This window comes from Pinus tabuliformis, chromosome 4_2 (assembly GCF_031772625.1).
Source record: "Pinus tabuliformis cultivar Carrire ecotype Pingquan chromosome 4_2, CPIR1, whole genome shotgun sequence".
Lineage (NCBI taxonomy): Eukaryota > Viridiplantae > Streptophyta > Pinopsida > Pinales > Pinaceae > Pinus > Pinus tabuliformis.
In genome coordinates, this window is record NC_142304.1 from 691,631,853 (window position 1) to 691,644,557 (window position 12,705).

Consider the following 12,705-nt stretch of genomic DNA (forward strand, 5'->3'; position numbering starts at 1 on the left):
CACCCCCACGGGCTGCCTAGCGGTGGCCATATGATTTTGAGAATCAGAAAGCCACCGCCCAACCACCCCCACGGGTGTCTGGCTGGTGGCTATCCGATTCCGAGAATCGGATAGCCACCCTATTCGATTCCGAGAATTGGATAGCCACCCCCACGGGCATCCGGGCGATGGCTATTCGATTGCCACCCCCATGGGTAGTCGGGTGATGGATATTCGATTCTGAGAATTAGATAACCACCCCCACTGACGGTCAGGCGGTGGATATCTGATTCTCAGAATCGGACAACCACCCCCTGACTGCCCTTGAGGTGGATATTCGATTCTTAGAATCGGATGGCCACTGCTCAACCACTCCCAGGGGTGGCTGAGCGGTGCTTATCCGATTCTAAGAATTAGATAACCACCACCTGGCTACCCCCATAGGTGGTTGAGTGGTGGCTATCCGATTCCGAGAATCAAATAGCCACTGCCCAACTGCCCATGGAGGTGGTCAAGAAGTGGTTATTCGATTCTCGGATTCAAATAGCCACTGACCGGCCACTCGTGGGGCCGGTGGCCGATAAAATTGTTTTTTTAAAATAATAAAATATATATATATATATATATATATATATATATATATATATATTCTAAAAAATACAATAAGCATAAAAAATACAATAAGCATATTTAACAAAATTTATTTTTTATTAAAAAAAAAAACAATTTTATCGGCCACCGCCCCCACGAGCGGCCGGGCGGTGGCTATTTGATTTCGAGAATCGAATAGCCACTTCCCGGCCACCCCCACGGGCGGTTGGGCGGTGGTTATCTGATTCTCGGAATCGGATAGCCACCACTCAGCCGTCTGTGGGGGTGGGCGGGTGGTGGTTATCTGATCCTCAGAATTGGATAGCCACCGCTTAGCCACCTCACGGGTGGCTATCTGATTCTCAGAATCAGATAACCACCATCTGCTCACCCCCACAAACGACTGAGTGGTGGCTATCCGATTCTCGGAATCGTAGCCACCGCCCAACCGCCCATGGGGGTGGCCGGGAAGTGACTATTCGATTCTCGGAATCAGAACGGCCGGGCGGTGGCCGATAAAATTGTTTTCTTTTTTAAATAAAATATATATATATATATATATTTTTAATATAATAAACATATTTAACAAAATTTATTTTTTATTAAAAAAAAACAATTTTATCGGCCACTGCCCCCACGAGCGGCAGGGCGGTGGCTATTTGATTCCGAGAATCGAATAGCTACTTCCCGGCCACCCTCACAGGCGGTTGGGCGGTGGCCAGGTGGTGGTTATCTGATTCTCAGAATCGGATAGCCACCACTTGGCCACCCCGCTATCCGATTCTGATAATCAGATAAAAGCCACCCGGCCACCCCCACAGGCGACTGAGTGGTGGCTATCCGATTCCGAGAATTGGATAGCCACTGCTCAACCGCCTGTAGGGGTGGCCGGGAAGTGGCTATTAGATTCTCGGAATCAAATAGCTACCACCCGGCCGCTCGTAAGGGTGGTGGCTGATAAAATTGTTTTTTTTTGTTAAATAAAAAATAAATTTTGTTAAATATGTTTATTATGTATATATATATATTTTAAATATTATTCTAAAAATATCAAATATATATTTAGTTTTTTTTAGTTTTTTAAATAAAATATATTGTTTTTTTTTTTAGTTTTTTAAATAAAATATATTGTTTTTTTATTTGAAAATATATATATTTTTTTAATTGTTTTTCGAGTTTTATTTTATTTTTAATTTCAACATGTTTAAACATACATACACTATCCCATGTAAATTTAAACTAATCATTTAAGAAAACACACATACTCTTAATTATTTATATAATATAAATATATTAATTACAATTAAGAAAATAAATATTAATATATATCTAATCTTTTACATCATTAAAATTAAATTTTGAAAAGCTTTACACAAAATTTTCAAATTTACAAATGAAATTTTAAAATAATACAAATTTTATTTTCCTCAAAATCCATTAACTCAAAATTGAATCCCTTCCTTATTTCTCAAACCTAAAAATAAAAATTTCAAATTAATCCAAATATTTTTTTAACATATATTCGCAAAGTCCAATATGGCCAACTGATTCCCTTCCCGGTATTGTCCATAGCAAAGCTGATTCCCAAACTGTGAAGTCATCGCTTTTAGTTCCCGGGTTTTATCGAATTGTAAAGTTCTCGCTTTAATTTTAGTTCTAGGGTTTTAGCAGGGGAGTGAGCGGCGCCGGCGGATTAAGAAAGCGAAGCAGTGGCCGAATAAACTCCAGTCACACCAAATAGCCACTGTGAGATCTGAAAGTGTCGTTGGGCGCGTTTATTGATTTATCTGACAATAGAAAAATAAAAATGGGGAGCGATGCAGAGATGGAGAAGGAGAAGGCGTCGAAGGAGAAGCGGAAGATGCTGATGTTGTCGCCCATCGCTCGCCCTCTCGCAGGGAAGAAGCTCTGCAAGAGAACCCTCAAGCTCGTTCGACGAGGTTAAATGCCTTCCTCTCTATCATTTCGTTTCGTTTCATTTTAAGTACAAGCCATTTGTATTTATGTTCATGGGGTTCATTGTTTTCAGCTTCAGAGGCTAAGTGTTTGAAGCGCGGAGTCAAAGAAGTGGTGAAGTCCATCAGGCGGGGAAAGAAAGGGTATTTGTCTTCTACACACACTTTCTTGTTCACCCCTCCCTATATTTCCACTTCACTCCTGCTTATATTTCTTTTATTCAGTTGTTCTCCATACCATGTGTGTTCTTCTTTTTAATTATAATTGAAATATAAATTTATATTCATTTAAAGATATGCCTGCACCTAGGCTAGCATGGATTTCATTCTACAGAGTTCGTAGAACTTACAAGACTAAACACATTTAGAGTAATAGCTAGGCTATCATGGATTACGTACTACAGAATGCATAGGACTTACAAGACTAAACACATTTATAGAGTAATAGCTAACAAAAAAACTTTTTCCAATCAGGAACTTTAAGTATTTCTACTAGTGACCTGTCTGACATATTGAGACAAAATATAGATAACTCGAAAAAACATTCAAACTCACACTGCCTTGTTCTTCTTGCCCTTTGTTAGAATGAGGGAAGCTCGGACCCTATCTCTTTAGGATCTCGAATATGATGGATGGTATCATCTTCCAATATCTCTGCTTGAAGCGAGTTCTCAGCGCCATGATCACTGCAGGCAAAGGAAAGAGATTCCATACTCCGAGAGAGAACCAGGGAGCGAAGTCTGTTGCACTTTGTCTCTAGTGAATCAATTCACTGTTTTTGACGTAGAAGAAAGCTCATAATAATAGCATTATTTGTGGCACTGGCCTGTTCAAGCCCAGTGATTTTGTAGGAGATTATCATTTGTGCATTGCCGTTGGCCTGGTTGATGTCTTCATGCCTGCGAAGAACCTGCCTAACCTTCTTTATATCATCATTATCCATAGCTGGCCTGACCACACCTACACAGTCAAAAAATGAACTATATGGGCATAACAAGGCCACTGGCCAAGAAATCAGAGTCATAGTTTCTGAACTGAAATGACAAATATCAGGCCACGAAAAGAAAAAAAACTCCACGATTAATCCATCTTGCCACTGTAGAATGCAATTTTATGAGCATGACTTAGAGAGAAACTCAAAGATAAAAGCCGAGGGACTAGGGCTTGCCTGGCTAGAGTGCAAAGATGAGAGGAAATTACCAACATTGGAAGCCAATCATGACCAGGAACCATAGTCTTCAGACAGCTCTGAACTGGGTTCTGCTCACCAAAAGATTGCTGGATCACTCCAGAAATCACAAATACCTGCCGTTAGAATAATGAAAGCTACTAGGTTCTAGATCCATCAAAACCCAAGCTGGATTGCCAAAGATACACCCCAATGTGGAGTACAAAATTAACATTGTCCCATACTTTGTTAGGAAATTCTTCTCTGTGCTTTGAATTACCATGAATGAGGCCTGCCAAGCCACCCGAGACTGTGGAGCAAGCCACTTAGTGTTGTCTTTCCTCAATTGTGTCCACATGTTGATCAATGATGCTTGCATGTTGGTTGTAGTGCCAATCAATGTCCACTAACAATTAGATCTATGGGATTAAGCAATAGCTTAAATACCAATTTTTATTTAGAATTTCTAAGCTTAAGGAAGAGGAAATCTTTTTTTTGCCTAATGATTTGCCTCCCCATTCAATTCCATCTTGATGTGCTAAAATGAGACCTGGTTGAATTGAGATAGGACTCGATTGAATTGAGAGAAAATATAATTTAATTTGTTCCCCTAGATTGGCTAGAGTAGTTGTTGCTTTCATAATTAATATTGAGTCCCCAAAAACTGACAAAGATACGAAACCTTCATCCTTGGCGATGGAGAGACCATACAAAAATGAATGAGCCTCAAGTAAGTTATTTGAGGCATTCCCAAGCCCCTAGGTTTGTTTACTTTGGGATTGTTAAGACTCCCCCTTACACTTATAACCCTACAGTATGTGTCTAAAGCTTTATTCCATGGTTGATTTTGTTCTTTGACCAAGATGCCATAGAAGTATTTAAATTATAGAGGAGAAACTCAGAGCAATGTATTTTTTTTAATGGAAATTGCCTCAAGAAGCATACCTCAAGGTAGTTATGTTGGGGTTGCACCACATAAGAACAATTATTTTGAAGCTTAGGTGCTGGTATGACTCAAGGTAGTCGGGGCTACACGATATAATACTTTTGTCATTTGTTGAGAAATCTAGGGGCCACTAGATTAGATGTGATTTCTCTTACTTTGAATACTGCTTGTGATATCTTTTTACTTATCTTAATTAGATTCTTCTTCAACTTGATTATTATTGTGTTCTTATTATCAAACAACTACCAAACCATAAAGAAGAATGAGACACAAGATATAGGCGATCAACCAGGGACAAAACCTCTCCAATTGAGAGGAAAACCCAACATAACCTCTTCAGTGATTGAAGTTCAGCAAAATTGTTTGATCTTGGGCCAAGGCCCACCGAAGTTTTCAAAAGTTTTTGGTTGTTGACATGCATGACAAGACCCGAGCCATATTTGTCCTGTGGATCAGATGCACCATCAAGGAAAGCCCATGGAATGTCAGCCCTGATCTGTTCTTCTCTAATGTTCCTAGTTATCTTGACTGGATTTGGTCGGGGGAATTAGAGCATATATAGAGGCAGATTCGACAACAATTGAGGAATGTAAAGGGGACACGTCTTGGAAAATGCTCCGATTTCGCCAACTAAATGCCCCATTAGATGATCAAAGGGAGGTTTCTCATGTTTTCATCTGGGGCAACATTCCACCATCTTTGCCAAACATCCCTTAAATTTGCCCCATTCCATATTTGAGATTTCCCCAAAAGTCTCAAAGTTTCTTCCCAAGTCTTAATGCTGAATGAGCAACTTAAGAAGAGGTGTTGGACTGTTTCTTCCTTGCTTTTGCATAGATTACACCATCCGGGATCCTATTTGTTTCTTTTCTTGCGGTTATCCCATGTAGGAATTTTGTTTCTTAGGATACACCAAAAAAAGAGTCTCGATTTTGCTAGGCTTTTTAATTTCCATAGCGGTTTACACCACCATTCCTGAACACTCCAAGCCCTTCGTACCACAAGGTAGCTGTAACCGAACTTTGGAGAGTATTTGCTTGTAGGAGCATGTACCCATCTAAGCACATCAGGTCGGTCCCTTAATCGGACATTTGTTCGTTGAAGTTATCTAATATAACTCTGCCATTCCTCTTCCCATTGGGGCTCAAGCTGTAGATCCTCTGCTGATTTCCATCTCTGATGCTGTTATGTAAAAAAATTAGTTAATTTTAGGGTTATTATTTAATTTTAATTTTAATTAGACGAAAGGGCACGATCATAAGATCATGCCCTTTCCCAAAGGGTGCCCATGGCGTATATAAGCCAGGCAACCCATTGTAAACAATCATCATGTGTCAGTTAATCAATAATACATATTTATATATATACATTTCTCTGCGTATCAGAAGTTTTTTGTTTCATTTGGTATCATAGTGGTTCGGTTCTTAGGCAGTGCGCTGCATCTCGCTGTGCACAACAATTGACTGAATAGACATGCGTTCCCTAGCGGCAGTGGAAAATATATATATTGACAAAATCGGATTCGTAGCAGTCCTTTTTTCTGGACGTAGGCAGCCTGTGCGTGGGGGCATCGGGTCACCAAGGATCCGCTGTCTGCTTCCGTCTGCGTGAGTGAATTAGCATACAAAACAACAAAGACGTCCGCGAGTTAACAACTGCCACCGTGGAAAACACTGCAATCGTTGTTTGCTGGTAAACAAGAATCTCGTGGCCACAATCGGACAGGAAGGGCCACGGTATTTCTGTGCAGATACGGGTCACGATAGGAGCATCGGACGTGACCTTCGGGTGTACGTGACTCTCCGTATATATATATATATATATATATATATATATATATATATATATATATATAACTTATAACTAAATTAAGTTATATAACTTATATATATAAGTTATATATATATATATTATATATATATATATATATATATATATATATATATATATAAGTTAATTTAATTAATTAAAAAGTTATATATATAAAAGAGTCCAACAATTTTTTTTTGGAAATCCGCCATTGTCATTGTCGACATTGAGCATAAGATAAATAGAAACCATGATGAGGTCAGTAAAAGATTAAATGAATTCCAGATCAAGCTTGGGGAACAAGCTGACGAAATCAAAAATCTTCGTGATACGACAAATCGAATAGAAATAAAGATGGAAAATCAACATGTACAAACAGAAGTAAACATCAGAGAGATCTTAACAATGCTGAAAATTTTGTGTAAAAAGGCGAATTGTACGCCCGAACAACTACTAAAAGAAAATGAAGAGAATCAAGAACACATCTCATCAGATTCAACAAAGTCAATAGACTCTCATGACAAAGTTGAATCCCCAAAAAAACAACGACACCCCACCAAGAAGCGAGTAACACAACCTTTACAAACAAGCAACTCTGGGATAACTTTACCAATCAACACCCTTTTTCGCTCAACCATTAGCAACATACCAGCGAAGGGCAAAAGTCGAGATGCCTAAATTTGATGGAAACGAAAAAAACAATGTTGCATGGATAAATAAAGCATAAGAATACTTTGAGATATATGACATCAATGACGATGACGAAAAGCTCAGGCATGCATCCATGAAAATGGAGGGAGAAGCATATAACTGGTATATGTGGTGGAAAAAGACAACACACGTCATTAGCTGGAGGAAATTTAAAGATTCATTCTTTAAAAGATTCCAAGGTCTAAAGGAAGAAGAGTTCCTTTCAAAACTCATCAAATTACGACAAAAAGGAAGTGTGGACGAATACACTCAAGAATGGGAGACCTTAGTAACACGAGTACCTGGGTTATCAGAATCTCGTCTAATTCAGTCATACATCTCGAGACTCAATACCCATTTACAAGCAGAACTTGAGATGCATGACATTACATCTATAGAAGTAGCAAGACGAAAAGTGAAAACAGCCGAAAAGAAATCCGAACCAATATTTTGGTCAAAAGCGGAAAAAACTTATGCAAGACGAAGGATACCCCAGTATGTGGACTCAAATAATACAAGATATGTTCCACCACATCGTCGTGAAGATGAAAAATCTAATGTGGAAATGCAAAGGATAAAAGAGGGTAAATGTAAACGCTGTGGTGAGAAATGGGACCCCAAACATAGATGTGCTAAAGGAAAAGAACCAAAGAACCTATATAATTGTGAAGCAACCAATGATTCAAACAGTGAAGATTATGACACAGAAGACACAGAATACGCCCCAGAATTCTCACCAGAATTAGATGACAGAAGTATTCCGCAAGTGTCAGTATCAGCTATGACAAGTATATCACAACCTCAGACTTTAAAGTTAAAAGGACACATAAAGAAGAACAATGTAGTGGTTCTCATCGACTCGGGTAGCACACACAATTTTTTAGATGCAACTGTGGCAAGGAGACTCAATATTTTTTCATTTCCCTTACCAAACATGAAAGTGATGGTAGCTAATGGTAAGAAGATTGAAAAGGTAGGGAAATGCCATAAGGTCAATTTGCAGATTCAAGACTTTAATCTAGAGTCTCCATTCTTCACGGTACCGTTAGGAGTAGATGTAGTCTTAGGTATCCAATGGCTACGAACCTTAGGTACTTATGCCGCCAACCATCAAGTACAATTTATTAAATTCAAATGGGGAGGTCAGAAGTACAAACTACACGGATTCCAGGCACTAGAAAATCAAGTTGTATCATCATCTCAGATGATGAAGTTGAGTCGAAAAGGAGCACCTGCTTATGTAGTACAATGTCGCCAATTAGAAGTGTTATCTGCAAATATGACCAGAGAAGAGTCACCAGAGATACAAGATATGATTCGGAAGCATGAAAAAGTATTTCAAGACCTACCTATGAAGATGCCGCCTAATAGGGAAATTGAGCATACAATAGAAGTCAAGGCAGGGTCAGACCCCATCAACATCAAGCCATACCGATATCCACATCTCCAAAAAACGGAAATTGAGAGATTAATCCAAGACCTTTTAAAGTGTGGGACCTTGATCATCTTGGAATATTTGGTCAGCTGGAAGGACTTCCCAAAGAAGATGTTTCTTGGGAGAATGAATCATTCTTCAACAACATTCGTCGTTACTTATGCTTTGAGGACAAAGCATTCTTTCGAGAGGAAGGCAATGTTATGTAAAAAATTAGTTAATTTTAGGGTTATTATTTAATTTTAATTTTAATTAGACGAAAGGGCACGATCATAAGATCATGCCCTTTCCCAAAGGGTGCCCATAGCAGTATATAAGCCAGGCAACTCGTTGTAAACAATCATCATCTGTCAGTTAATCAATAATACATATTTATATATATACATTTCTCTGTGGATCAATAATACATATTTATATATATACATTTCTCTGTTTCAGATGCCATATAGTAGATAAATCTTCCCTTGCAATTTGATTCAGAGAGTGGAACCCTTGGGAATGTAAACAAGCCAAAACCTCCCTTGAGAGAGAAAACCCTTCATTGCATCCCACCCACGGGTCGATTCCTATTTTGAGGTTCTCCCCATTTCCAATGTGCTAGGCCAATCCATCTTCTATTATATTGAAAGAGTCCAAGGTCGCCTTCCATATTGCTGAAACACGGGGAGTCTTTTTGTCAGGTCTTCGCAGCCATTCATCAATGGGAATTGGGTTTATGTATTTCCTAGTGTTCCACGGGGACTCGCCCCCCCCGTTAGGGGTCTAGTTTCCTCGCCCCCCCGCGCTCCGGGGACTTGGGGACGAGTAGGGGTCGTTTCCCCACGCTCCCAAAAATGAGGAAACTCGGGGGGACGTGCCAGGGGGTTGTTTCCCTTTCCTGAGGGGGCGTTTCCGAAAAGGGGGACGAGGGGGGTCGTTTCCCGTCTACATCTTCCACTGCTAACTTTTTGGAGGTTAATAATATGACAGGGTGTAAGATTCCAACATCAAGTCGTATCCTGATCTCACATATGTAGAGCACGTTTTGTTGCAGGATGAAGAAACGGCGCAACCCTGTCACTAATATAATTGTTAATATTTCTAGATACCAGAGTCTCCAAGGTATAAGTACACACACCACCCTTATATTCTTTAAATAACGTTACTCGCATTCCTATATCGCTGGAAAACACCGTATTTTGATCACTCCAAAGATATATACATAAACTCCAGGATGTGTGTATTCATTTGACGAAATGGTGTACGGAATTTTCATATAGAATGTATATACACGTTGGAAGAAAGTGGTTGACTGAAGACGCTCCCTTCTCAACATTATATTTGTATTTTTGATGACTTTATAGATACAACAATTTCTGTCGCTGACTTAATATGTGTCTGGTTTAGCAGAATTGTCGAGATCTCTGGAGATTTTGAAATGAATATAATTATGCTATTAAGTAGCAGTTGTTCTTGAAAGTTTGAAGCAACGCCCGCTCAGACTGCATGGCCTTTAATCCCGTAAGAAGCTAAGGATTTCGAGGGAAGATTGCCGTGGCTTGTGAGAAAAATTGTATTGCTAAGCGGCTCATCCTTAATTTCACACCGTGCTTTATAAAGTTGTTCTTGCAGGTCTAAAAGAAAACATTAGATTTGATTGTTATCGGTAAAATTGGGATTGAATTTTGTAATAGATTGTTTAGTTTATGATGTATGATTATAAATTAGAATTTTAAATTTATATGATATTAGAAATTTAGATAATGATATTCATATCAATGATCATGCTTTGCAGCTTTTCAATTCAAACCCAATTGTCATAGTGGACTCAATTAATAAATTATATTTTATATTTATAAGTTTTTAAGACCCTGACGCTCCCCCACGTTTCCTAAAAAATGGTGGGGAGCTTTTGCATAGGCCGCTCCCGCGCGCCGTGCCCCCTTGTCCCGGAACCTTGGTGGAACATTAGTATTTCCTTTTGACAACTGCCATTCACAAATTCTCCATTGATATTAACCTCCACCTCGATTTTGCTGCTAGTGAGGATGCAAAAAATGAGAGATCTTTTATGCCCCATCCTCCCCATTCCTTTGGTCTAGCAACTTTGTCCCAGGCTACCCATGGCAACACAGAGTCCTCCTTTGTTCCAGCCCAAAGAAAATAGCTACACACTTTCCTGATTCGTGACAGTATGCCTTTTGGGACCCATGTTAGCGCAATCCAGTATACAAGAATGGCTAGAAGGACCGATTTTATCAAAACCAGTCTCCCAGCTCTCGATAGCCATTTATAGCTCCAGTGTTTTATGCGATTTTCAATTTTAGCCAGAAGCCAGTGCCAATCTTGTTTCTTGTAAGTGTTCGGTTTAAGGTGAAAACCCAAATACTTGAAACTATCCTTCATCGCCTTTGCTTCAAATGGGAGAACTGAGGTGATCCTGGTAATTTCGGTCCCTAAGAAACCTTCATGAATCATTGATGATTTATGAGAATTTATACTCATCCCGTTGTTACTAAAAATGGATCAAGGGAGGCTTTTAAGTGTTGAATGTCACTTCTACTTCCATCATTGAATAACAAGATATCATCTACAAATAACAAGTGAGTGATATACAAATTTATAGCTACTTCAATACCTTTAAGCTCGCCTATTCTCTTCGTAGCCAAAATCAACTGACTAAGGCCTTCTGCCGCTAGTAAGAAAAGGAGAGGGGACAGTGGATAACCCTGTCGAAGACCTCTTTGGCTGTGAAAGAAAGGGGAAGCTGCCCCATTGATTAGGACAACAAAACTTACATTTGTTATACATCCCATTATCCAATTTATAAAACCAATACTGAATCCCAGGTGCGTCAACAACATATGGATATAGAGCCAGTTGATTCTGTCATATGCTTTAGATAGATCAATTTTAACTATCACCCCTTTTTTCCTGCTCCGTTTGATACTATGCAATGTCTCCTAAGCAACTCTGATTGCTTCATGAATCTGCCTACCATCGAGGAACCCAAATTGTTCCTTTGAAATATTGCTTGAAAGAATTGGTTTCAGACGAATTGCAATAACTTTAGCTATAATTTTATAGATGCAATTACATAGAGAAATAGGCCTAAACTCCTCAAAAGATGAAGGGTCATCTGTTTAGGAATTAAGGCCAGGAAAGTAGTGTTGAAGGGTTCATAAACAAAGCCTTTATCCCGAGATTCCTCCACCACCCCAGTAAGTTCATCCCCAATAAGTTCAAAAAAGTGTTGAAAGAATTCCACTGTCTAGCCATTAGGCCCTGGACTCTTATCTCTTTGCATAGCTTTTAAGACCCCTTCTACCTCCCCTTTTGACACTGGAGCCATAAGCAAATCATTTTCCTCCTCAATATATCGGGGAAAGAGCTGGGCCACCCGTATCACCTCTGCAATTGAAACCGCTTCAGGAGCTTTGAATAAGTTTTTAAAGTGGTTCCTTCCCATAGTGGCTAGGTCAGTAAAGGAGCTTGCTATGCCCCCTTATGCCCTTTTTAATCCCCATATCGTGTTTGAATTTTTCCTTCCTTTAGCATAATTTTGAAAGAATTTCGAATTTTCATCCCTTGCTGCAAGCCAGATTTCTCTACTTTTGAGTCTCCATTGTTCTTCCATATCATTTAGTATTTTCCTTCTTTCTATCTCCAGTTGTTTGATCTTTTCCCTCTTCTCTTCAGTCTTGTATCCATCCATTTTCGGGCTCTCCATTAAGTCCAGTTCCTCCCCTATCCTGCTTAATTCAGATTCATCCCTAATCTTTTTGGCTTTTGCCCACTCTATCATTTCCTTCTTCATTCTTTTTAGCTTCTCCATAAAAGATTGGGCTAGAGAGGACCCTTGATCACTAGCCAAAGGCCTCCAGGTAGCTTTTACAAGGTTGTTGAAAGAGATCTCTTTGAGCCAAGCAGGGTTGAATTTGAAGGGAGACCCTGGGTTTTGGTTAGTCACTTTCATTTCTAGTAGGATAGGCAGGTGATCCGAGTCTCCTCTTGCTCCAACCCAATAATGGCAGAAGTGTGCTCAGACACGTAATTTTATTAATCAGAAAAAAACAATTACATAATTGATTTTGCAAGAGTTTACACCTGAACAACACAAACACTCTTGCAATGAGCTATTTATAAGCTCCAT

At 39.3% G+C, this 12,705-nt stretch overlaps 1 protein-coding gene across 2 annotated transcripts in view; it reads left to right on the plus strand.

Moving 5' to 3' along the window:
- The first annotated feature begins 2,125 nt into the window (after positions 1-2,125).
- LOC149171366 (H/ACA ribonucleoprotein complex subunit 2-like protein) overlaps positions 2,126-12,705 on the plus strand; it is a 55,714-nt gene continuing 45,134 nt past the window's right edge. Inside the window, exons 1-2 of one of the 2 annotated variants that reach the window (XM_089424052.1) lie at positions 2,126-2,510; positions 2,606-2,669. In XM_089424052.1, the coding sequence (XP_089280178.1) occupies positions 2,378-2,510; positions 2,606-2,669 (197 nt within the window). In that variant the 5' untranslated portion in view covers positions 2,126-2,377. Of the gene's footprint in view, positions 2,511-2,599; positions 2,670-12,705 lie in introns of both variants that reach the window. The other variant, XM_089424051.1, reaches the window with a different exon arrangement.